At 47.7% G+C, this 22,763-nt stretch overlaps 1 protein-coding gene across 9 annotated transcripts in view; it reads right to left on the bottom strand.

Annotated features, from left to right (window-relative positions):
* Nucleotides 1-7,206: 7,206 nt before the first annotated feature.
* Nucleotides 7,207-22,763, bottom strand: part of LOC126545871 (prolyl endopeptidase FAP-like) — a 464,583-nt gene continuing 449,026 nt past the window's right edge. For all 9 annotated transcript variants that reach the window (XM_050193891.2, XM_050193895.2, XM_055062034.2 and 6 more), the window contains 2 exons: nt 17,581-17,654; nt 7,207-12,357 (listed from right to left, as the gene is read on the bottom strand). In XM_050193891.2, coding sequence (XP_050049848.1) covers nt 12,217-12,357; nt 17,581-17,654 — 215 coding nt within the window. In that variant the 3' untranslated portion in view covers nt 7,207-12,216. The remainder of the gene's footprint in view (nt 12,358-17,580; nt 17,655-22,763) is intronic.

The raw sequence follows: 22,763 nt of genomic DNA, 5'->3' as shown, positions 1-22,763 counted from the left end.
GATGGAAGAGGGGCGCCAGGAAGCAAATTGGCAGGCGACTATAACGTCTTGAAGGAGTTGACAGTGAGTCAGCCCTTTTGTTGTTCCTCGGTAGCCAGAGTAGCTTTCGAACCGCGACCACCTCGGTTACGGCTCAAAAGCATGAGTCAGTCGTATGCGTTTGGAACGGGAGGCCAAGAGAGCTTCCGTAGAAGTAAAACGTGTTATTTTGTTTTATTTTTGAGCACTTGAAAATTTCGCGTTTTAAGTTTCTTTCAATATGTAAAGGTATGAGCTTTGTTTATGTTTTGTTTGAGAAGCTCCGAGAGTTGAAAGACGCGTTTTAAGTAAACATGTAGTTTCGCGAGGTGTTCATTAATGAGTAGATACGCTTTCTTTTTGTGTGTGAGTGACCTGAAGGTCAAGGTTATAGGTAAGAGGCCTATGGTAACGCGCCTGTGTATTAGTTAACATTTTTTTATGTGTTCTTTTATTTTCTAAGGTTAAGCGCGTAGGTTTACAGTAAGTGCGTAATTTGCACTGAAAGTGTTCTTAGTTCCTTTAGCGCGTGTCCTGTGTGGACGGAAGGAAGCAGATTTATGACTGGGTTGCTCGTGTGTGTTAAGGGCAGCTGTGTTCTGACTTCACTAATAAGCGTGCGTGGAACTAATCGTTAGAAGACACATTTGTTTAAAGGTTCCTCTGTGTTGCGTTAGTTACGCAAGTTTGGTTGTTCGTTTAAGGAACGTGTCCTTTGTGGACTAAAGGAACAAATGTGCGTAAGCGTGATGAAAACTGTGTATGACGCAAGTACGCGTTCGGAATAGGGACCACAAAGCTAGCGCGATTGTGATTACGTACCTGTGGAGTTGGCCAGACGGTTCAGTGGCAACCGTATATGAGATAAGTACGCCACTGCGATAGGGTAAGAACAGGCTGTTCGTGAAGTTAGGCTGCTTAAGTTGTGTTTGGGTATTGGTGGTTGAGAAGCCTTCGGTTTAGTTCTACGTAAACCTTTGCTCTTATGCAGCGCGACGGCCAGGTTTGGTCAAACTCAGGCGGAACGTGAACGCTCGCTTTGGCGGCACACAATTTTGGGGCAAAATTTGGGATTCCCAATTGAGCGGCTTGCATGGAAATTTTGATAGGATGCCTGGTAGATTAACAGCTGATTCCGGGCGTTTGCACGCTGAGTGGTATGTGTTGCCGGGATCGACTCTTCTGTGCCAGTTGTTGTGAGATGGTTGAAGGCATTCCAAGAGCCCAGGGGTTGCAGAGAGCAAAGCCATCGTCTTGCTCGCCAGCCATTCTCTTCCTGTCCAGCGGTTGCCAGCACTGGCCAGGCGAGATTTTCCAGGCCATGGAGGAGCTTAGGAATGGCGGGCCGAGGTGGCAACGCGCCAGCTATTTCAGCCCGCTGCACGTGCTTCGACCGACCCGCGGTGGCGGCGCCCTTCAGAGAACGAGCGAGGACGACAACGCTAACTGACCATGCGCCGCGTTTGGAGGATCGGTGACGACAGCAGGGCTGGCCACGTTTGGCGCCCCGTGCATTGTTGGTTAATTTGCCGGGTCGTCATGGTCTCTCTGCGGCAGGGGGAGCCGCCCTGGCAAAAGGGTGCGTTGCGGTACGGAGGCCCCAGGATTCGTCATAGTCTGCTGACACACGTGGCGACTACAGGAAAAAGGCAGCTCGGGAATTTAGCGGCGCCGGCTGGGGTCGGACGTGACCACCTGACTACGGGGACGCAGGACAATGGATGCCACGACGACTGCGCTGCAAAGGTCGTCTACATTCGGAGAGCACTGAAACCTGTGCGGCACGTGTATGTGAGCCCTCCTCCTCCAAAAGGGCGGGTCATCTTCAATGACGTCGAACTATGACGTCGAGCGGAGTGCTTATAAACAGCGATTGTCGGCTGCTAGTGTGTGCTCGTTGTCGTGCTCGAAATGTACTCGTGAGCTGTGTGCTCGTTTGCTGTATGTTTTGTCTTGCGGGCTCCATTTGAGAGTCACGCTAGACTGTCGATGTATGTCTTGTTTAAACTGTAAATAATGTAAATAAACCCTGCTCGCCTAGTCCTGTCGCCCCAAGTTCCTCCGATCGTCCTACAAGCCCGACTCCGAATCTTACAGAGGCCCTTCAATGTCCGTGGCGTGGATTCGATCCTGGCCGCGGCGGCCGTATTTCGATGGAGGCGAAAAAAAAAAGCATTGCTCGTGTACCTACATTTATTTAGGTACACGTTAAAGAACCACAGGTGGTTAAAATTAATCCGGTGTCCCTACGACGCACCTCATAATCATATTGTTACGTGAATGCAACAAGTAATTTATAAAAGGAAAATCAGACATCCACCCGTTCGTAGGAATTGCTACAAACGAAACCCACGTGGTTTCCTCGAAGAGCCTCGCAGTTGAAGAAAAATTTGTCCTGGTCTGGTACTCGAACCCGGGACCACCGCGATTCCGGGGCAGCCGCTCAACCATGTGAGCTAACCAGGCGGCTAGCAGATGGCAGGGCAAAGTTGAATTTGTCAACTGGAAGCAAAGGCAAGAGTTTGACGTAATAGCTCTGCGAAAACCCGCAAGGTGGAGAGAAGTAATTAATGGAGCGAAAATCAGACATCCACCCGTTCACAGCAATTGCTGCAAAGGTCTGTGAGCCGCCTGGTTAGCTAAGATGGTAGAGTGGCTGCCCCGGAAAGGCGGTGGTCCCGGTTTCGAATCCCGGGTCAGGACGAATTTTTCTTCAACTGCAAGGCTTTTCTTTTGAGAAACCCCTATAGGTTTCCTTTGTAGCCATTGCTACGACCGGCTGGATGTACGATTTTTTCCTTTATTAATTACTTCTCTCCACTTTGCGGGTTTCCGCAGAACTATTACGTGAGTGCAACAAGTGTGCCTTTGGCGCGAGAAAAACCCCATCATTCAAGGTCCGTGGCAGAGGCCGGTTGCGGGACGCGAGGAAAGACCGCTTTGCATCTCTTACCATGTTGCCCCATTTCGTTCTGCCTATTTACCAGAGCTTCGCTTATACAGATTCCCGCAGTGTGTGGTGTGTACATGATTTTAACACGAAAGTGTTTTGTGCCGATGTTCACCATCAGCTTCCTGTAACGGACGTGACGTCGGCACGAACGCGCAAAATATGCTCTCTTGACAGTGATGGCGCCGCCATTTAGGAACGATGAAGCGAAATACTGCACCATGACACTAACAAGCGTCGACAGTGAGCGCTTCAGCAGTCTCAGCGCAGCGGAGGTACAGTGAACTAGTACGCCGTAGCGGAGACCCCAACGCTGTGTAGCCAGAGAGAAACCTATCATGATGTAGCCTGCTTGCAGGCGGTGTAGGCCTTCTGCTGAGGTGACGACGCAGTTTCCGCACATGGTTTGTCTTTCGCGTCCGATTAGCCTTGGACGCCTCGTCACCTGCGGAGTGCAGCTTCAACATGCACCAGCAGTGCTTACACGCCACCTGTCACGATCCGCCCGCGTTCGTGAACAAGGGAGGGCTCGAGGCACCCTCCGTGAGACGGACGCTCCGCAGCGTGGTGGTGACGAATGATGACTGACCGCCGAGCAGCTGTGCTCGCCGGTGTTTATTGGTGCAGTGACCGATGGTGCCTAACTGCGCTGGCAGGCCACCGAGGCTGGCGGGCCAACGAAGATTATGCCCGAGGGGGCGTCACATGTTTGCTAGAACCCATTACCTCCAGTTTGTTAACAAAAAAAAAAGACTTGTAAATTCAATGTACGAAGCGCTGCCTCCGTCCTAGCCGGGTCGACAGTGCCTGCTACCCAGGCGAGGAACGGTCTGGTGGCCTACGCCGTCGAGTACTCCGCCTGGGCACCGGTGTTGACGGGCCGGGTGTGGCAATGCCGGGTGCTGCCTGAGCCAGCCTTGCTCCATTCGGAGGGTCCGTAGTGGTCGGCCTTGTGAGTGGTGCCGGCTAGACACCGGTCCAACGGGCGCCGCACCACTGGCAACGCTTGCCGCCTCCGACGTGGGCGGTGCTCCGCTGGAAGCGACTGGTGTTGGCGCTAGTCCTCCTGCGGGCTGAAACTCTGAAGTGGCAGTCAAGGGTGCTGGCCAGGTCTCGAGGCGAGGCCTAACATGGTCGGCGTGTCTGTGCCACGTGGCCCCGTCTGGCATGCGGACGAGCAGCGATGAGGCGCTGGCAGGAGACACCACTTGTCCGGCGGAACAGGGTGGGCCAGGACGGAAGTTCCTGGTGAAAACTGGAGCTCCCGACTCCGGCAAAGGCCCCGCACGGCACCCTTGGTCAGCAGCCAGCTTCTGCTTCAGCTGCTTCAGGAGCACTGTGGATCGGAGGTCCGGATGCAAGACGTCTAAGGGTGTCTTGACCATCCGACCCAGCAGGAGCTCACAGGGGGCACGGCCAGTGACATCGTGGGGAGTGGTCCGGTACTGGAACAGTATCCAGGCAATCTGCGCCCGGAAATCCCCAGTCTGGCTCTTCTTGAGCTTGTCCTTGATGGTTTGCACCACCCGCTCGGTTGCACCATTCGAAGCAGGGTGATACGGCGGAACCATCATACGGCGGAATCCGTTCTTCGTCAGCCAGGCCAGGTATTCTGTGCTGGCGAAAGCAGGACCATTGTCGGACATGATTACTTCCAGGCAACCCCTGGGCAGCGAAGACCTGTCGTAGCGCTGCGATGGTCGCGCCTGCTGATGGAGTGGTGACAGGTAGAACCTCCACCCACTTCGAGAAGGCGTCCACCACCACCAGGAAGTAATGGCCCTTGAAGGGTCCCCCAAAGTCCACATGCAGGCGGGACCAGGATCTCCGTGGGAACGGCCAGAGAGCGATTTCCATGGGGCTTGAAAAAACGTGGCCGGGCTCCCTCAGGTACATATATGCCAGCTGTTGTGCCTGCGAATGTGCCCACCCCTGGCTGGAACAGGGACTTGAACTGGGTCAGGAGGCTGGGGACGTCTTTCACCACATGCAGGCTGGCTTCCTGGTACTCTGGCAGACGAACGCCCAGTGCACGAATCCAGTTTCGGCCCAGCAGAGTCGGCGACGACCCCTTGGTTAAGTAGAGGGGAAAGGTTGCCTCCCTTTCGCTAAAGCGAACGCTGACCTGTGCCTGACCCTGGACCTGGGAGAGCTGCCCGGAGTGGCTGCGCAGCATCACGCCCGAAGCCTCGACGGACATGCCGGGGAAACTACGCCTGAAGAGTTTCCCGGCCATGACCGACAAGCTGGTCCCTGTGTCCAGCTCCATGGAAATAGGGTGTCCGCAGATTTCGACGGTCAGCATGTACGGCGGCACAGACGACGGTACAAAGCCTGTGTGCCACATGTCGAAAATCGGCGGGTCCTCGGCCACGACGTGGAGCCTGGCCGTGGAAGAACTTGAGCCTGCTGCCGCACGCCCCCGCCGCGTATCCTTACGACGGCCACCCTGGCCGCGGGCTTGTGTGGTAGCTGGGCTTGAACCAGGCTGCTGCTGCTGTTTGCTGTTAGTCTTCCCCCTTCGGCATACACGTGCCAGGTGCCCAGTTTTCCCGCACGTAAAGCATTGTGCTTGAGAGAACTGGCACTGTGAGGGGGAGTGGGCACCATCACAGCAACCGCAGATACTGCCCTTAGTCGCCAACTTGTTGACCGCCGCTTCCGCCGACGGTGAGCCAGTCGCACGGGAAATCTCGCCGGCGTCCTTGGCGGCAGCTTCCATTGCCAGCGCTGCCTTCACGGCGTCGTCCAGCGAGGGGTCGGGAAGCTCCAGGAGTCGCGCCTGCATGGCGTTGTTGATGCCGCAGACGAAACGGCCCCGTAGTAGCGAGTCCAGTTGGTCCCCGAAAACGCAGGCACTCGCTAACCCTCGCAGCGCAGTAACGAACTGCCCGAGGTTCTCTTTTCCGGCGGCTCCGGTTGTTGAAGCGGAAACGCTCCATTAGGGTGGACGGTGCTAGGTTGAAATGTGAGCACAGTATTGCGAGCAGCTCACCCAGCGTCTTAACATGCGGCGTGGCTGGCTTGACAAGGTCCAGCAGGAGACTGAAGACGCGGGTCCCGCAGCTGGCCAGGAAAATGTCCCGCTGTTTGGCCTCGGGTGTGCTGTCGTTCGCCTGGAAGAACGCGTTGACTTGTTCCTCGTAAATTGGCCAGGCGGACCCATCTCCCTTGAACGGCTCGAGCCTTCCGTACAGCGGCATGGCGGCAGCAGCGGCGGGGGGGGGGGCGATGTTTCACCGCTCGCGGCGGCGTGTGACGGTCCTTCGGTACTCGTCGCCAGTGTCACGATCCGCCCGGGTTCGTGAACAAGGGAGGGCTCGAGGCACGCTCCGTCAGACGGACGCTCCTCAGCGTGGTGGTGACGAACGATGACTGACCGCCGAGCAGCTGTGCTCGCCGGTGTTGCAGTGTACCGGTGTTTATTGGTGCGGTGACCGATGTTGCCTAACCGCGCCTGGCAGGCCACCGAGCCTGGCCGGCCAACGATGATTATGCCCGAGGGGGCGTCACATGCTTGCTACACCACCTACTACTTCGCTTGCGATGGCACCAACTAAGAAAACCGAGGAACCTGGCTCGCTAAGCGGCGCAGAAAGGCAACGACGTCGACGGGAGAATCTCGACGCCAGCGTGAAGCAGAACGCCTTTGTGTGTTCGCGACGCACGCTGAGAATTCTGCCGCTCGCATTCCTGAAGCTGAGCGCGTCGCAACTCAGCTGGCTGCCCAGGACACTACGGAGCCTGACCAAAATGCTCGTGCATTCGCCGAAGCGACTCGGCAGCTGGACGCCGCTCGCCAACAGGACGCCGCGCGGCAAACAAACCTGAATCACGGTCGCCGACCTGCAAATCGTGCGCCTTTCGCTGCAGCGGACCGTGAGTTCACGAAGTCGGCACGCAACAGCTTCTGTGAAGACGTTTCCCACTTTCGTGTTCTACCCACTCCTATGAAAGAGGGATCAACCATAATCTTTTTTAATTTTCTTGTACAGTTTTACTGTTTGTACTGCTCGGCAACTCCTCGTCATCCTCTTCGCATCAGTCAGCGAACACCCATCGAATCTACAGGTTCGCAGCATACCAACGAGAGGCGCTTGTAATCCTGCGACTAAATGAAGCACATGGCCAAGGACGTAAATATGTGTCCTCGGCCGATGGACACCTAATATGTAGTTACGTTATCATGGTGTTCTATATATCGGAGATAGTAGTAGCAGAGATTCACCAACACGACATTTTCAACCAGGTGTCTTTATTTCATGCTCTCAACAATGATGCTGAGTGTCGTGCAAGGGTTCTTTCCGGAAAAGCACGCGGTGGCCGAATATAACAGAGCCACCCATGCTGCCACTGTACCTTTAGTCTGGGATGCTTAGTATCTATATTCAGCGTTCTAGCCGTTTCAACTACGCGCTGCCATTGAACAGAAGATTGCAGCATGTCCTGCAAAAAACTATGGAAGGTATTATGCCTATGGAATATCGGATTAGTGAAAAGTGTATACTGGAGAAGGCTTATAACATGATTCTAAAGAATGTAGCCTTGAGAAGATTCCACAGGAGGGCAAGTCCTGAGGATAAACGTTTGTTTATGACAACCTATAACAAAGCTACAACCTCGCTTGTTTATAATCGCACAGAATTCTTTTGTGAGTTTTTTTTATATTTATATATACTTTTTAAGGATAGTATTGCAAAGCATCAAATAACAAGTGCGTTTTTTTAGTTCTACTCATTTTCACTGATTCTTGCGCCGCACGCATAAGGTGTGAGATATGCAGATGGCAGCAGCGACAAAGTGCGCACAGTGACTTCACAGCCGTTGTCAAGCTCGTTCAGTCCTGCCGTCTTTCTCTGACATGGCGGCCGGCACATATTCTTGCCTGCAGAGCGCGTCGACAGCACCCTGGGCCCGTTGAGCACTATATGTCGGACCGGAGTATCATCATCAGCGGAAAGCACCTTAGGGTCTATGAAACCTCGAGAGCAAGGCCTTACCTACAGGGTCCATACCAAGAGTATTTCGTGAGGATGATTTTTCGCACGGGCCCGACTGTACGCGATAACAGCCTGGCAAGTGAAAACATTGGGGCGCTAGACCGCAAGCCTCAAAGAGGTTCTATGTACATAACTGCTGTATACATCTGCTGCCCTAGGCACCCTAGGTCAGAGCCCCGGAGAGGGGACTGCTAGCTCGACAGTGGAAGGTTTCGGCCGCTATCAGTAATAAGGACGCTAAGCGACGATGCCACGACGCCAGCGATATTATTAGAAAAGGAGGAAACAAGTGGCTATGGCCGCAGATGGTGCGCGGAACAGCTTCTGCGATGGGAGCGGAGCCGGGGGCGGAGGGAAGGGGGGCGGGTTTCGCGCTAAGCATGGACCGCGGCACTCGAAAGGGGAGCATTCTAGGAAAGCGTCAACAAAAGGCCTACGCTCGCAGGCAACCCTTGCTTCCTGACTTGCTTTTCCTGCGCGAAATAAACGGGGCTTAGTCCTGGCAAGTGAAAAACGTGAAGGGCAAGCGGCTATGGGGGAGGGCGTGCTTGACCTTCGGGAAGGGTAAGAGAAAGGATTTGGCCCGCCAGTTCCTTGCAGACGAGAGCTTCCCCCATATCGACAGCGTGTGCTGAAAATTGTTGTACACACTACTGCTGCATAGATGTCGACGAAATAACTGGCTGTCAATCGTGTCGTATGGTCTTCTAGTGAGAGGCTATGTGGTATGTACACATTAAATATATCCTAGAAAATAAAAAGTCAAGAGAGAAAGAAGAGTAATGTATCACATATATCAGCAATTGCTTCCACATCACAGTTGCTCTGGCACTGAATGAAATGGCTGCGTTGCACGAGGCGCACTAAAGCACGCAATAACCGCACGAAGTGCACTCGTATGATCGTCCATCTGCGGCCAAGTTTAACGCGGCATTTGCCTTTCTTAGGTTGGGTAGCGTTATACTGTCAGTAGCCCATTCTAACATCCTTAACAAATGATCAGAACAGAGAACAGTGCGGGTAGATACTCGATGCGTCATCTCGTGTGTGCACTTTCTTACTTTTGGCCATGCACATCTTGCCGATTAGATGAAGTCAATGGGGCTGGCGGTAGTTTTGAGGTAATTCGTGGAACGTAGCCGCATTAGTGGCGTGCACAAGAATTGATGATTTAGGCATGGCTAAATAAAATGGTGGTTGTACGTCAAGAACACGAAATTACAGAATATAACAACGCCCATGGTCGGCAGAGGCAAACAAAAACCAGCACAAAATGCTAATTCATTTGAATATAAGGTCGGACGAAATATGCGCTTGCAAAAATGTGATTTGTACATTAAAAAAGCAGCAAGCATTTTCAATCCTATGTGGAGAGGATAAAAGCTGGCAGGAAAAAATGACACACCATCTATAGAGGGAGCTAACAAATATCAAAACTAAGGCTTCTTAAGAATACCAGCCAGTTGCAAAACAGCATTCAACCTGACGTTTAAGTGATCTAACTTACAGGTAAGTGCTAGCCTTTACTGAATGAATACTGGAACACTGCATTGAATATTCCGCACGTCCATGCTTTTTAACAAACTTTTTTTCAAAAATTATGTAATTACGTCAAGGTTATCGTTTAGATTTCAGCTGCGGTTTTCCGAAAACATATGCAGTTGTAAACTATGACTAATGTAATAAACACAGTGCTTGTACTAATGATTGCACAAAAGAAAGTGCTCGTTTTAAAATGTCTCCTTGCCGCCAGGTAGGTAGAAAATCCATTAGTCAGAATTTCTTTTCTTATCTCTTACCCATATATACATATATATATATGTATATATACCTTAAGAGGCAGCTTTAGCTCAGGCCCAACTCCGATACCGCCTATTTAAATACGTGTAAAACGCAGAAACGCTTTTCCGAGATTCTAATGAAATTTGTTGCATTTGAGAGGTAAAGTTAAATTATAGTAACTGTTGGAAGCGGTATTTAGATTTAGGGCCTGAATTCCTTAAAATGTATTTTCATGAATTCGTAAGTACGAAGAAAATAGCACGAAGTTTACAAATTCGTAGCTCTGCACCAAGAACAGATAGCGCATTTCTGCAAGCTGCATCCTTTATATCATCTAAAGCGGAAAAATTTGATATATCAATTTATATCTTACGTGAATTTGTTACATTGTTCACTAGGGTTTTGCGGAAGCTATATTCACATATTACTCGTATTTTGGGAGGTATGTGTAATACATCAATTCTGTCCGCTTTAAACGTACTATTAGGTGCGCTTTATAGAACTGTGATATCGACTTTTATTTCTGAGTTACAGAGTTATAAACATGATAGTTTCGTTTTAGAATTTGCGATTTTTGCCAATTATTTTTAATAACTTGACGACATAAATAAAAAATCGCAACCAACAGCCACTAGACTCTAACTTGTGCATTTAAATGCAACAAACCTCAACAAATTCGGTGGAGTGGTTGCCGTGGAAAACGATTTCTCCTTTCCCGTGTATTTATATAGGAGCACGTTCTTGAAGCAAAAGCTTACACGTAAAATGCCACTTTGGACTCTAGCTCCATTACGTAGAGTGCATGCGGTGGGTTTCTTTACAGTGCGAAAAATGAAGTGAAATAGAAAGCAACAGTCGTCACTCGATACAGAACAAGGAAAGAGAGAGGCTAATAGTGGTGAACAGTTTCACCGTCATATGTTTGCTTTAAGACATATGGCAGAAAAATAAAGGAAAGACTGATGCTAACAGATAATTGATTAGAAACTGGTCAGTAGTAATTTAAGTGCCAAAGTCTGGCAACTAGAGGGTTGGGCTTGCTTTCTACATCAGCTACTGATAATCGCTATGTACATTTCTCTTGCCAAGCTTCTTGTAAAATGCTGAAAAATCCTAAATGTGGGCATAAACTATATAATTGATCAAGAATAGAGCAAGTCGTTAAGTTTGTGATGTCTATATACATGAAGGTCTAATGGAAGTCTATGCTAGTGATAAAAATGATTAATTATATGCATGCATCTCTATCTTTCACTTACATATAGAAAACGAAAACACTTGTCAGAGATGCAAATGTGCAGATATGACTCTCAAGTGTGAATGGGAGCGTCCATGTACACAAATGTTGAAGAGAACAGTTTGGTTTTTCGCACAGGGCGTCTCCTGCCGGCCTTACTGCGTGCCGCCATCAACTAGTAGGGATGCGAATTAAAGGAGTGAATTCCGGCCGGACAAAGATTATCTTGGAAGAACTTCAAAAGCGAGCGAGATGAGTAATTCGTTTCCTAATAAATAATTTTGGCTATATGCTCTCATACTAGGTTTAAAATTTCAAATAGCCTACTATTGTTATATTTATCCCCTTATAATTAGGATAATAGACAGTTAGATATGAACGCCAATATCATTATGCCTCGGTAAATTTCGCTTAAGCACATAAATTTATTCTGTAATTAGGTTTCTTAACGGCTTTCCAGTTAACGCAACATACGATTAGCAATATTACCGGGCACTCATGATCATTTCAAAACGTGTTACCCACACAGAAGTGACGATGGCAAGCTCAACAGGCATATGAGGACTGAGCCTAATGCTAATCCCATAACATTACACAGTGCTTGGCATTATCTGCGCATTCTTTGTCACCTTCTTTGTCTTTTTGAAAGGCTGGCTCTCAGAGCCTGTAACATCCCTCCATGCGGAGTCCTTCTATAGAACATCTTTCCATTAAGCAGCACCAGTACCATCAATCAATAGTTGAGAAGAATTCAGCATGCAATGTATACGGGAAAGAGCATGTGACAACTCAAGGAGCACATGTTGGCTGCACCATAAGACTTTTCCTTCTGCCCAGCTACATCTACCAGAAGACTAGCACAGAAAAACGAGTATCCTTAGCAAAGTGATTTTTGTGCCGGACATCATGTTAGCTCGGCAGCTGAAGTGACGCTGCATGACTAGCGTTTTGTCAACTGTCACCCTGCGCAGCCAGGGCGAAAGTTGCAGCTGTGACAGCTCTGTGCTGTAGTTGTCCGATCGGGGAAGCGTGAGCGCCAAGGCATTCGGTGGTTGCGTTGCTGACGATTCGAGGCCAGAGGTGTCCGGTGCAGCAACGGGTGCTTCTGTTTCACTTCCTTTGGCTACTGTTGGCCAGCGTACGCAATGATTGAAAGTGATGCTTTTGTTGCCAGTAGTCAGGGTGGTCCTCGAGACGAGACGCCCCGGTGCTGTGCAGCATAGGGACTATCACGAGGCCTTCACTTGCATCAGACCAACCTCTTCCACAGCGTGGTCAGAACCCTCAAAGCAGTCGTCAATGAACTCTTCCATGGCATTGTACAGGTGCGTAGTGACGTGGCTCAGGCCATGCTTTTCATCCGGGTACACCTAATGAAGAAAATAGGAGACGCAATTGAAACCATCTCATTTACAGAAGACAACTGGAGACTTCCTGAAACGATTAACAGTCAGACTATCGCAATACAAAGATAAAAAATAAGCGAATTCAGCCTAAGTTTACGTGAGTGTTCTTGCGAGCTCTTCGTATATTTCTTCAATCTATAAGACAAAAATTGTAATTCCAAAAGATGCAAGTAGTCTACGTCTGCCAACAATAATTTATAATTACCGTTCATCAATTGTTCTACTGTCCGCACAACCTGGGAGGCGTGTAAAGCGTGTGCCGGCGCGTATGCACTGCATGAAAATCGGAATTGTGACCATGCACCCCCTCTGCCCATACTTATTCGAGATTGCTGCATGGTTTTCGTTCTTATATATCCAGTGCATATTTAACCCTATCCGTGCCAATTGTTCAAGAGCGCAACTCTTAGGCGCCCGTTACTGCGGCGAGCGTCGGCACCGGCGTCCCTCGTAACCGAGCAACGAGCACAGCGAAGGATGAAGGAGCGAACGCGGAGCGCAGCGGAGGACGAAAGACGGCGATAGCGAAGAAAGCGCAAGGAGGAAAGCGGAGGAGGAGGGTATGGCGAAAGCGTGAGAAGAAAAGCACAGTGCCGCTCAAGACAGGCTCTGCGGCGACGATGGCTAAGAGATGGCGCCAGAGTAGTGCGCGTCGTCTGTTCACCGGTAACTCCACCGATACCATATGGAAACAAAGCGCTGCATGAGCGGAGGTCTGTCCGCGGCAGCTTCTGCGAGTCGCGCCCACGCGTCACCCACGCGCTGCATCTCGCTATGTCCCGATTAGCGAGTTTGTCGGCTTAAACTTCGCTCCGTTTGCAACGTGCCGCACGAAACAGAGTGTCCGCGGCAGCCAATATGTCGCGAAATGAAAACACGTATAGAGCTGCACTCAAATTTCGCATTAGGGTGTATCGTAATCGTCGGTGAGTGTTCTTTTTTCAGAAAACCACCAAAATTTTATGAATTTTCTTCTGATTGATTTATTGTGAAAGCTTTCACCATTGCAATATTAGCAGTTCATTTGTTATTTTCTGTTGTCTTTTAAAGTCAACAATTTGCTTAATGTTTTTGAGTTGCGGATAGGCAATACCACAGAAACAGTGTACATGAAACGCGATATTTCTTGGAACAGAAGTCAAGCGTGCTTTTGTTAGCCTCCATGCAGCATGTTATTGCTGGCGTGGCGAGGAAAGGAAATCACAGAAGCACCCGCGACAAAGCATTTTTTGCTGAGCTACGCGTCCACGCGAGGGAGGTCGCCAGAGACTCTAAATCATACTCAGAATCGTTTGTACTAAGTTGAAGCTCTGAACACGACTCGCTAGAGCTTTCCAGAGCTTATTGCTTATTTTAGATGAAGAAAGGTCCCAAAACACTGTGATTCCGGCATTGAAAAGGCAGTCGTTGTCACTGCAACCGCCTCACTCCGCGCCGCCATTTTCAGAACGCATGGAAGTCAGAATTCCGTTATTTTGCTGCCGTTTCGTACCCGCCAACTGCGTCCACAAAAGGTTAGTTTTCTGAGAAGCTGGTGCCATTCAATTGTGCAGAATTCACACCAATACGATGAAACGACTGCCAGTCGTCTGTGGCACTCTGTAGACGAAATAAAATCCCTAGACGAGTGAAACTCGTCCTTGGCACGGGAAGGGTAAAATAATTGGGGGCACCGTCAGGAGAAATGTGAAAGAAATGTTAAGACGGTGAAGCGGTAGCATATACGTATTAAATGGTGCAAGCGTGAATGAGACAGCTCACTGCAAAAACAATGCACGAAGTGCAAGAAGCCATGGATGGTATTCTCGAGAAAGTGATCGTATCCCTTAAAGTGATGTCTCGAAAGTATCACCCCTGTATGGGGAACCAGTGCTGACCAGGAGGCACTACGGAAGTTTACATATGCTGTCGTCGTCCGGTAGAACGGGCACGAGAACGGCAAGACATTTTGAATGATAACAGGCGCACGCCTATATCAACGTTTGCTTTAGCCCTGATGAGTCTGGCCAAACTGTCCATGGCGATGCGAGGATAGCATGTGTGTTCTGACACGTCAGTGACAGATCAGCGATATCGTAGCATGTGCTACTGGAAACTTTCCTCCGCTTGCTAAGCTATGTGTTACGGCGCTGCTATTGATACGCGAGGTTTGATAACTCATTGTTTTGTCGCGCCGCGCATCCATCACGCGCCAGCTGGACCTTGCTCGTATGCCAGTACACTTTGCCCTGCTGAAAGGTTGTATCAACACCTCCCTTGTGTGACTCGGGGTGTGTCCCGATTTGTGCTGCGGCCGCCCCTGTCGTGCATGAACTTTTTGCAAAATATTGGCAATAATAAAATAGAAGCCCGACAAATCTTAGAGCGCAGCTCTTAATGGCCTGTTCCTGCGGCGAGCGTCGGCGGTGGCGTAACCAAGCGAACGAGTACGACAGCAAAAGATGAAAGCGCGAACGCGGAGTGACAGATGAAAGACACGAGCCGCGAACGGTGGAGACCAATGAGAGCGGCCCGTTCAGTGACCTGCGTGCGGAAAACTGGTTTCATGCGGACAAAAAACATGTCAAAAATCAAGCGATCCGTATTATTACACTAAGAGTAATCGGCGATCACGTGTTACACAACTGTACCGTGATCTTAACGTACTCTGCATTACTAATCTTGTGAAATTCAATGTTTAGATTTTTGCGTATCGAGCAATTAAAGACAATCACCTTCTAAAATTTGTTTTCATGAAAGGACTTATCAATACAAATTACACACGTTTTTCTCCAAACAACAATTTTTACTTCCAAGAGTCCGCACCAACTATGGTACACAAAGAGTTGGTTTTCTTTTAATTAAATCGTAGAATTCTTTATCTCATAATATTAAAGCTGCTGCTTCCGTGTCATCATTTAAACGTTTGGATTGTGATTTCATTCGTAACCAATAACACAATTTGACAAATGAAATAACCTGTCCTTTATCGTTTTTTGCTGAGTAATGACTATGTATTCATTGACTAGAACTGTTTAATCACTGAAATGTTTGTACTTGCTTAATTATTCTATTAATAATTGTGTTAGTGCTCGTATTGTATTGTAATTGTTTCTTATTGCTCTTTTTTTACTGGTTAGTAGGTTCTCATTTCATGTAACATATCACAGCAGGTCCCCCTACAGTGTTTTCACTATGGCATGTCCTTCTGTACAATATCATACCCCTTTTGTATATGCTTTTTATCAGAATAAACTTCGAACTTCAAACCCGCCCGACCGCTCGATGCATACTCGTATCTGGTCTCAGCCGGACCGCTCGTTTCGTACTATCGTCTGCTCGCGTCAACTCCCGCTCGCGCTTGTTTCGGTTGTCACAGTTTGCGATTGTTTTGCAATCCGATTGTATGCACGACGCGAACTGTGTATTACTTTCTTGAAGTCAAGCGGCACCAGCGATTACACTGGAACCTTCAACGTGTCATGTATAAAAGCCGACGCGCTTGACCCATAGATCAAATTTTCGACGATTGCCGACTCTGCTGCATGTCTCTCAAATTCTTTGCCTCAATATATCGCGAAATGAAAACACGTATAGAGCTGTGCTCAAATTTCGCATGAGGGAGTATCGCAATCGTCGGTGAATTTTTTCTGCACTTGCTCAGATGATGGGTAAGCGAAAGTGTTTATAGCCATCGTTCGCTAGAATCCTGAAAATTTAGGCACACGATGTGGGATATGCTTGAAAAGAGGTCTAAATTTACGTGGCAGGTGCGTGTTCCTTCTGTGTAGTTCGCAGGAAAATCGCAGTCAGTGGCGCTAAGGGGTAACGAACGACTGCTTCTTATTTTTTTTTTTTGGGGGGGGGGGGGGGTGGAACCCACGCAAGTCATACTGGCCGTTGATTTTTCTAAAACACCGCTGCAATAAAAGTAAAAGAGTTAACATATGATAACACGAGATGATGCCGGGTCTTTAGGTAGACACTCCCAACCCGACTGAGCAGGGTTAAAACGCTTTAGCGCGTGTGAAACAAGCGGTTCGTTTGCCTCTCCTCCTGCGCGCTTCTTTGGACCTCCCGCTGGAGCAGAAGGAATTGATGACTGCCGTCGTGGCTACAACGTTCTGCTGCTGAGCGGGTTCCGTCCCTGGCCGAGGATGTCACACTCGATGGGGGCGGAGTGCAAGAATGCTCCTGTACCGTGGCTTAGGCGCAGTTTAAGAAAATGACGGGCACATGTCCCGAACGCGCCAGCAGCCTCTCCATTACACAATCATACACATATGTAAATGTAGCCAACGAAATGTCGAGTTATCGAAAAAAAAACAACTGTTTGACATATATTCTGAGCTATATTCATAATGACAAATTTTGCAGATATCGAGCTTAGCTATGGACTAATTAATTTGGATAATCACGTATGACGCGCTTCAGTGGCAAAGACTACTGCTGTCATACTTATTATTGAACTGTCATACTTATTATTGAACTCGCGTCTGGCGACGCGAGTTTAAGCGACAGTGCCACAATTCAGATGCAGGATCATTGCTATATGACCAGTGATCGTTCGAGAATTAGCGGCAAGTGCCCCTCAAAGGAAACGTGGATACATGGCCCAGGGAAACGCATCTTCTAATTACCACCTCACTTCCTTCTCTTTGTTATCCACGGAGTTGCCTTGGCCATGCTCAAGCGCTGCGAGCAGCGTGAACCTGCTCACTCGAGGTGTGAGTGGTGTTCGTTCGCGAGCTCCGAACGATATCCACGTTACGTGGAGGGATTCACTCTGCCTTCTATGATACATTGTCAAGGCTGCGGCATGCTCTTTTTCTCTTGCACTGTCGAGAATACGAGAAGGTTCTTGTGGTGGCGATGTAAGGATATTCGCTCTCGTAAACCTTTTTCAGGGTATCCCGTATTACTGTGCACGTGTCAGTGCTATGACCTGTCTTCTTCGTCCCCACACCTCACGATCTCGTCTGTTCATGTGCGTGGTGCGTGATCGCGTCGTATCGGTCGTCGCTGAACGACTGGTTCACCAATTGCTCACGGCTGTGCGATTCACAAGGGAACGGGAGCGTAGAACGACTGAGAGCAGGTGCAGCGTGGTTTTGTGTAAGAAGGATTCTTCTGCATTTATTTCTACTTCTCCCTAACTATACCTTGCCTCCCTCCTACCCCGGACATTATAGTACAAGTTATCCTCACCTGAGTTCTGTAAAGAACCCCTTTCTTGGTCAGTTCCTTAGCAAGCATCATCGAGTGTTGGAAGTGAACATTATCTGAAATAAAAAGAAAGCGTTTCGTCAGAACACGTTCACTTTATTCTTTCAACACTTCTTTTTAAAGAATGAAAAATTAGCTCAAGCAAGAAAATAAGTGAACAGGGAAATATAAGAATGTACGCAATCATGAAATCAAGTGTCGTACCTTTGCACAATAATATAAAAGTGATTAATAAAAATGAGTGCAAGTAAACAAAAGAGAAAAAAAAACACACACACACTGGAGCAATACATAAAGGACAAACGCAGGTGCAAGAAGACTGCAGACGCAGAATAGATTATACTGAAAAAAAAAAAAAAACCTGATACTGCTGGACTTAAAAGTGAAATCGGCTACTCTTAAATGGGTAGCACTATGAGCGCTGAGGCTCATGGTTACTCAATTTTCTGGAAAGGCAGATAATTTTGCCTTGCTGTATATTTTACGAACAGCACTAACAACACACGATCTCAATTGACCTAATGATTATTCTTTCATGAAAAAAATACATGTCTCAAATAACTTTTATGCATAAATTCGCATGCCATAAAGGAAGAGCAAGATAATATTCTTGAAACGAAGCTAAGCCTTGGGAGCTATTCAGATTTAATACGCTAGGAAGTCGCAAATGCTTCGCTAGGGCAAGTTTGCATTGAGTTAAATGAACCTCTTTGTACTCGCAAAGGAAAAAGAAATCCGATATACTGGCTCATGGAAGCTATTAATTTCATACTTGACCATAAATAAGTTAAACGCAAAAACTATTTAATAAATGTGGGACGTTACGTTTAGGACGTGGTATTTCTGCACTGAAACGGACGTCTCAAGTTGTGACCACTCGATCATTAAGTAGTTAATAGGTAAAAGGCTGATATACTGTATCTGTTCTGAGTCAAACCATCGCTTGACTAATTGCGCGCTTGAAAACACAGACGTGCAGTGTGATTTAAGATGTCATTTTTTCCTGCTTTAAGCACTCGAACATTTCCTATTTGGTAACCTTGACATCCGTTTTTGTTGCTGCGAATTTGTAATCATCTTAACATTTACAAAACTATGTCATATTCTGATAAAAAAGCGAGCTTCGAAACTTGATTCTTCTTTCGTCAGCAAGAATTTAGAGGTATGCTTCATTAAACTTGTGGGCTGACTAACTCGTTCTAATGAGCCGGCCGTTTATGTATGCGGCCTCGTTCGCCTTTACGATAGGGCAAGAGGTCAAGTTCATTCTTAAACAAAAATACTTGATAGCAGCTTTGCGCAAGAAAACATATCTCTCTGTGTGGGAAGCAAAAGGTGCCTTTTCCCTAGCCATCTTCGTTAAGACGTGTAGCATTGGGAACAGAACAAATGCGCCTTTTGGTTCGCAATGCATCAAATTTAACAAAACGCAGAGCTCGTAAATGTGCGCCATGCGTTTCAGTCATCACCCCTTTGCCTCCGAGCAATGTCAAGGCCCAAACACACTTGTCTATAGCGCGCGGTATCGGTGCGCTCCGATGACGGAACCTGAGGGGGCGTGGCTGTTGCGAAGGCCACTTAGCTTCTAAGCGTGTTGGTGTCGTCTGCTGGAGGTCACAGGTTCGGGATGACTTTCTTGAGAGCATGAGTCGAAAGTCACCGCTGCTCACGTTTTTCACTGCGCAACGCCGACACGTGGGCATTAGGCGTGGTCTTTGTTGTGAATCTTGGCAGTTATCGAGGCTTCCATGGTAAAGGGTGTAATCCAGAGGAGACTATACACATAGCTATTCAAGAAGCCCCGTATGAGCTCACCATACTGCTCGAGAGCCGCGGTGAAACGCGGAAGACCACGAGTTGCCGTTGGCTAGCTGCCTTTTGAATGCTTGTTCTGCCGCTACGAAACAGTGGTCTAGTCCGCGAGGACGGCCGATGCAGAGGTTCGTGGAAACTGCCCAGTTGAGCAAAAGTTAGCGCAATATTGCGCATATTAATATCGCATCGGACAGCGACTGTTTGACCGAGCAAACTCGACCGAGAGCTGCAAGCAAACCTGAGAAGAGCGGCGTGCAGCTCAAGGGCCGCAGCTTGGCCTCCTCTCGTGCTATAATTGATGAGGGAGCACTGCGAAATGCACCGCCACGGCCGCTCTAACAAAGCACACAAGGTGCGTCCTGCCATGCCGCATCACTGGTCATGAATAGACGCGCAGCAAACATGGCGTTTATAATTGTCGCCGCAGCTTCCGCTGGTGCTGCTTGTGTTCGGGGACTGCAGGCATTTCAACTGGAAGATACGTGCAGTCACAGCGTACGTTACGTTCGAGTGGCCGTTCTGTTTTGCTGTAACGAGACGAATGTGCGTGCGTGCGTGCGTGCGTGCGTGCGTGCGCGTGCGCGTGTGCGTGTGTGTGTGTGGGGGGGGGGGGGGCATATATATGTATACAGCAATGAACCAAATGCTTGATATTTTGCATTTGGGCCCTGTGAGCTGAACTGCTCATAGAACTCAGAATGTTGGTGCTCAAAATGTTGGTGCGGCGTTATGCCAGATTGCTAGCTTAGGGGAATAGCCTCTTAAACACGCGCTGTCATCACACTTTATTCACACCGCCTAGCCCACCCACCGTGTACATAATTTGCGTTTTCCAACAAAATATCACAAGGAAACCGTAATGTCAACCAGTAGTGAAAATACTTGCGCGCTGGTGAGATAAATTTTAGTGTTAGGTGGCAAGGTTTGGCATGCTACAGGTTTATTATACAGGGTGCGTTTATTTTTAATTGCACCAATATTTTTAAAGATTGCCTATGGCAGAGAGCACAATTGTAACCCTTTATTTAAATTACTCGATGAGGCGACCATTAATTCTACGAAAAATCGAAATGTCCAATTGAATAATTAAAGTAATTACGCTAATTAAAATTCTAATTACTTACATTACGCCACATATTTCAATTTACGAATTATAGCCGCTGATTTCGCACGGCGTATACACTTGCAACGAATTATCTGGACAGCATCAGTTACGAGATATTAATTTTCAAAGTGTCCGTCGAAATGCGTTCATGTTCCAGTTACTTTTTGTGCTTCAATGCATGAAACAGCGGTTTCTTTAAATGTAACTCGAACACCAATGCATTTCGAAGGACGCTTTGAAAATTAATTGAAAGACAAAGCGCACACGGATCCACTCGCTTGGAAAGTTGCAGCAGTGAGCACTATGAAATGAACAAAGCAGAAAGTTTATGGCCTCGCCAGTGAGCAAATATTACATCCATTTGTATCCTTTTGGCTGCACTACAGAAATGGAGAACATTTTGGCTGTTGACGGTGCCATAAAGTTCCACTTTCTTCATTTCATGGAGCTCACTGCTGCCCCATTCCGAGTTTCTGTGCGAGTGGATGTATCTGCGTTTTTTTTTTTCTTTTTCTTTTGCCTCGCCCTTTGATCTCTTGTTATACAGGGTGTCCCAACTAACATTAGCCAGAGTTTAAATATATGCAAATGCCACGTAGCTGGACAGAACAAAAGTAATGTTGTTTGCCGTCGCTTGGAGATACTCAAACTATATTTTTTTCATTCAGCCTAATTAGATAATTAGTCTTAAACGACATCTCAAATATTATAATTAGGTGAAAAGTGTCAATGAGAAAATTGCAGAGCGGCATGAGAAACTCCCGATACAGCTTTCTGTTCCTCAATACGTGCCACATAAAAGTGTTTTTTTCCGAGCGTGAAAGTAGCCCACGAATACACGCAAAGTGCCTCGAGCGGCCAGTCGCGCGGAAATTTTGCGCGGATTTGCGGGCTTCTTTCACGCTCGGAAAAACACTTTTATGTAGCACGTATTGAGGAACAGAAAGCTGTATCGGGAGTTTTTCATGTCGCTCTACCATTTCCTCATTGGTGCTTTTAATCTAACTATAATATTTCATAAGTTGATTAATTAAATAAGACTAATTATCTAATTAGACGGAATGACAGAAATATTTTGAGTACCTCTAAGCGACGGCAAACAACATTACCTTTGTTCAGTCCAACTACGTGGCATTTGCATATATTTAAACTCTGGCTAAAGCTAGCTGGGACACCCTGCATAAGAAACCTGTAGTAGCATGCCAAACCTTTTTCTCGGCTACCCTTCCGACCTATTATTAAAATTTCTCGCACTAGCAGGCACGTGCTTTTGCTACTTGTTAATATTATGGGTTTCTTATGATACATACTTAAAATACGCAAATTGTGTACCCGGTGAGTGGTCTATGCAGTGTGAATAAAGTACGATGACTATTAATAAAATAAAGTAAGAGATTATTCAGGGTATCCACCAAGTTGACATTTCCAAGTTCCCTGAGCTTTCCAGATTTTCCCTGATTGCCTGTGCAAAATTCCCTGAATGATGCAGAACTATGTTTTATGTCAAGACGGGCTGAAACCATATCGCCCAATGCTGTCACTCTCCAGTAAGCATATGAAAAAAAAAATTATAAAAAGACGACTTCATCCAATTTTAATACTAAGGAGTAGTGTTTATGTTATTCAAAAAGAGAACAGAAGGGAGGGGTTAGTAAAATGCACAGCAAATAAAATGTCTGCAAAAAAAATTGCAAATCGAGTCGGACATTCTCAAATACGAATAAAAAGGACATGCACACAGAAGCAAATATTTTCGAATATGAGCTATTTCTATCAACTGATAGCAAGCTCAGCGGTATGAGGCCCGAACTTTGTCACAATTGACATTCTCTCTCAACAGCCCGTAAGTCAACCTCAACCGTCCTGACATACTCTCAGCCCACGTACGACGCCTCAGTGTTGTGTTTCACTGCTTTAAAGAGTTTATTTTGGTTTGGATGAGGGACACCTCCATCTTAGCATCAGCCAACACTTTGTTTTTTGAGCTCAAGCTCCTTCAAAACGGCGGCAGCACGCTTCCTTTCCCGTTCCTTCCTCAATGCGTAGGTCATTTCTGTTCTTGTCCTCCTTCCGCCACTCGTTCGCCCCACGGACCATTTGAATCATCTTCTTCTTTGTCAGTTGCACAGTCCTCGTCCGATTTTTCGAACTCCCTAGGGGCCGCGAAAACGTCCGAAAAATCGGCCAGTTGAAAAAAAATGCATGTCATTTACTGCCCTTAAGGGCTCAAACCGCCATAGGTACA

The sequence above is a fragment of the Dermacentor andersoni genome, chromosome 1 (assembly GCF_023375885.2).
Source record: "Dermacentor andersoni chromosome 1, qqDerAnde1_hic_scaffold, whole genome shotgun sequence".
NCBI lineage: Eukaryota > Metazoa > Arthropoda > Arachnida > Ixodida > Ixodidae > Dermacentor > Dermacentor andersoni.
Note: the sequence above shows the minus strand (reverse complement) of the source record. Positions and strands in the feature narration are given on the sequence as shown.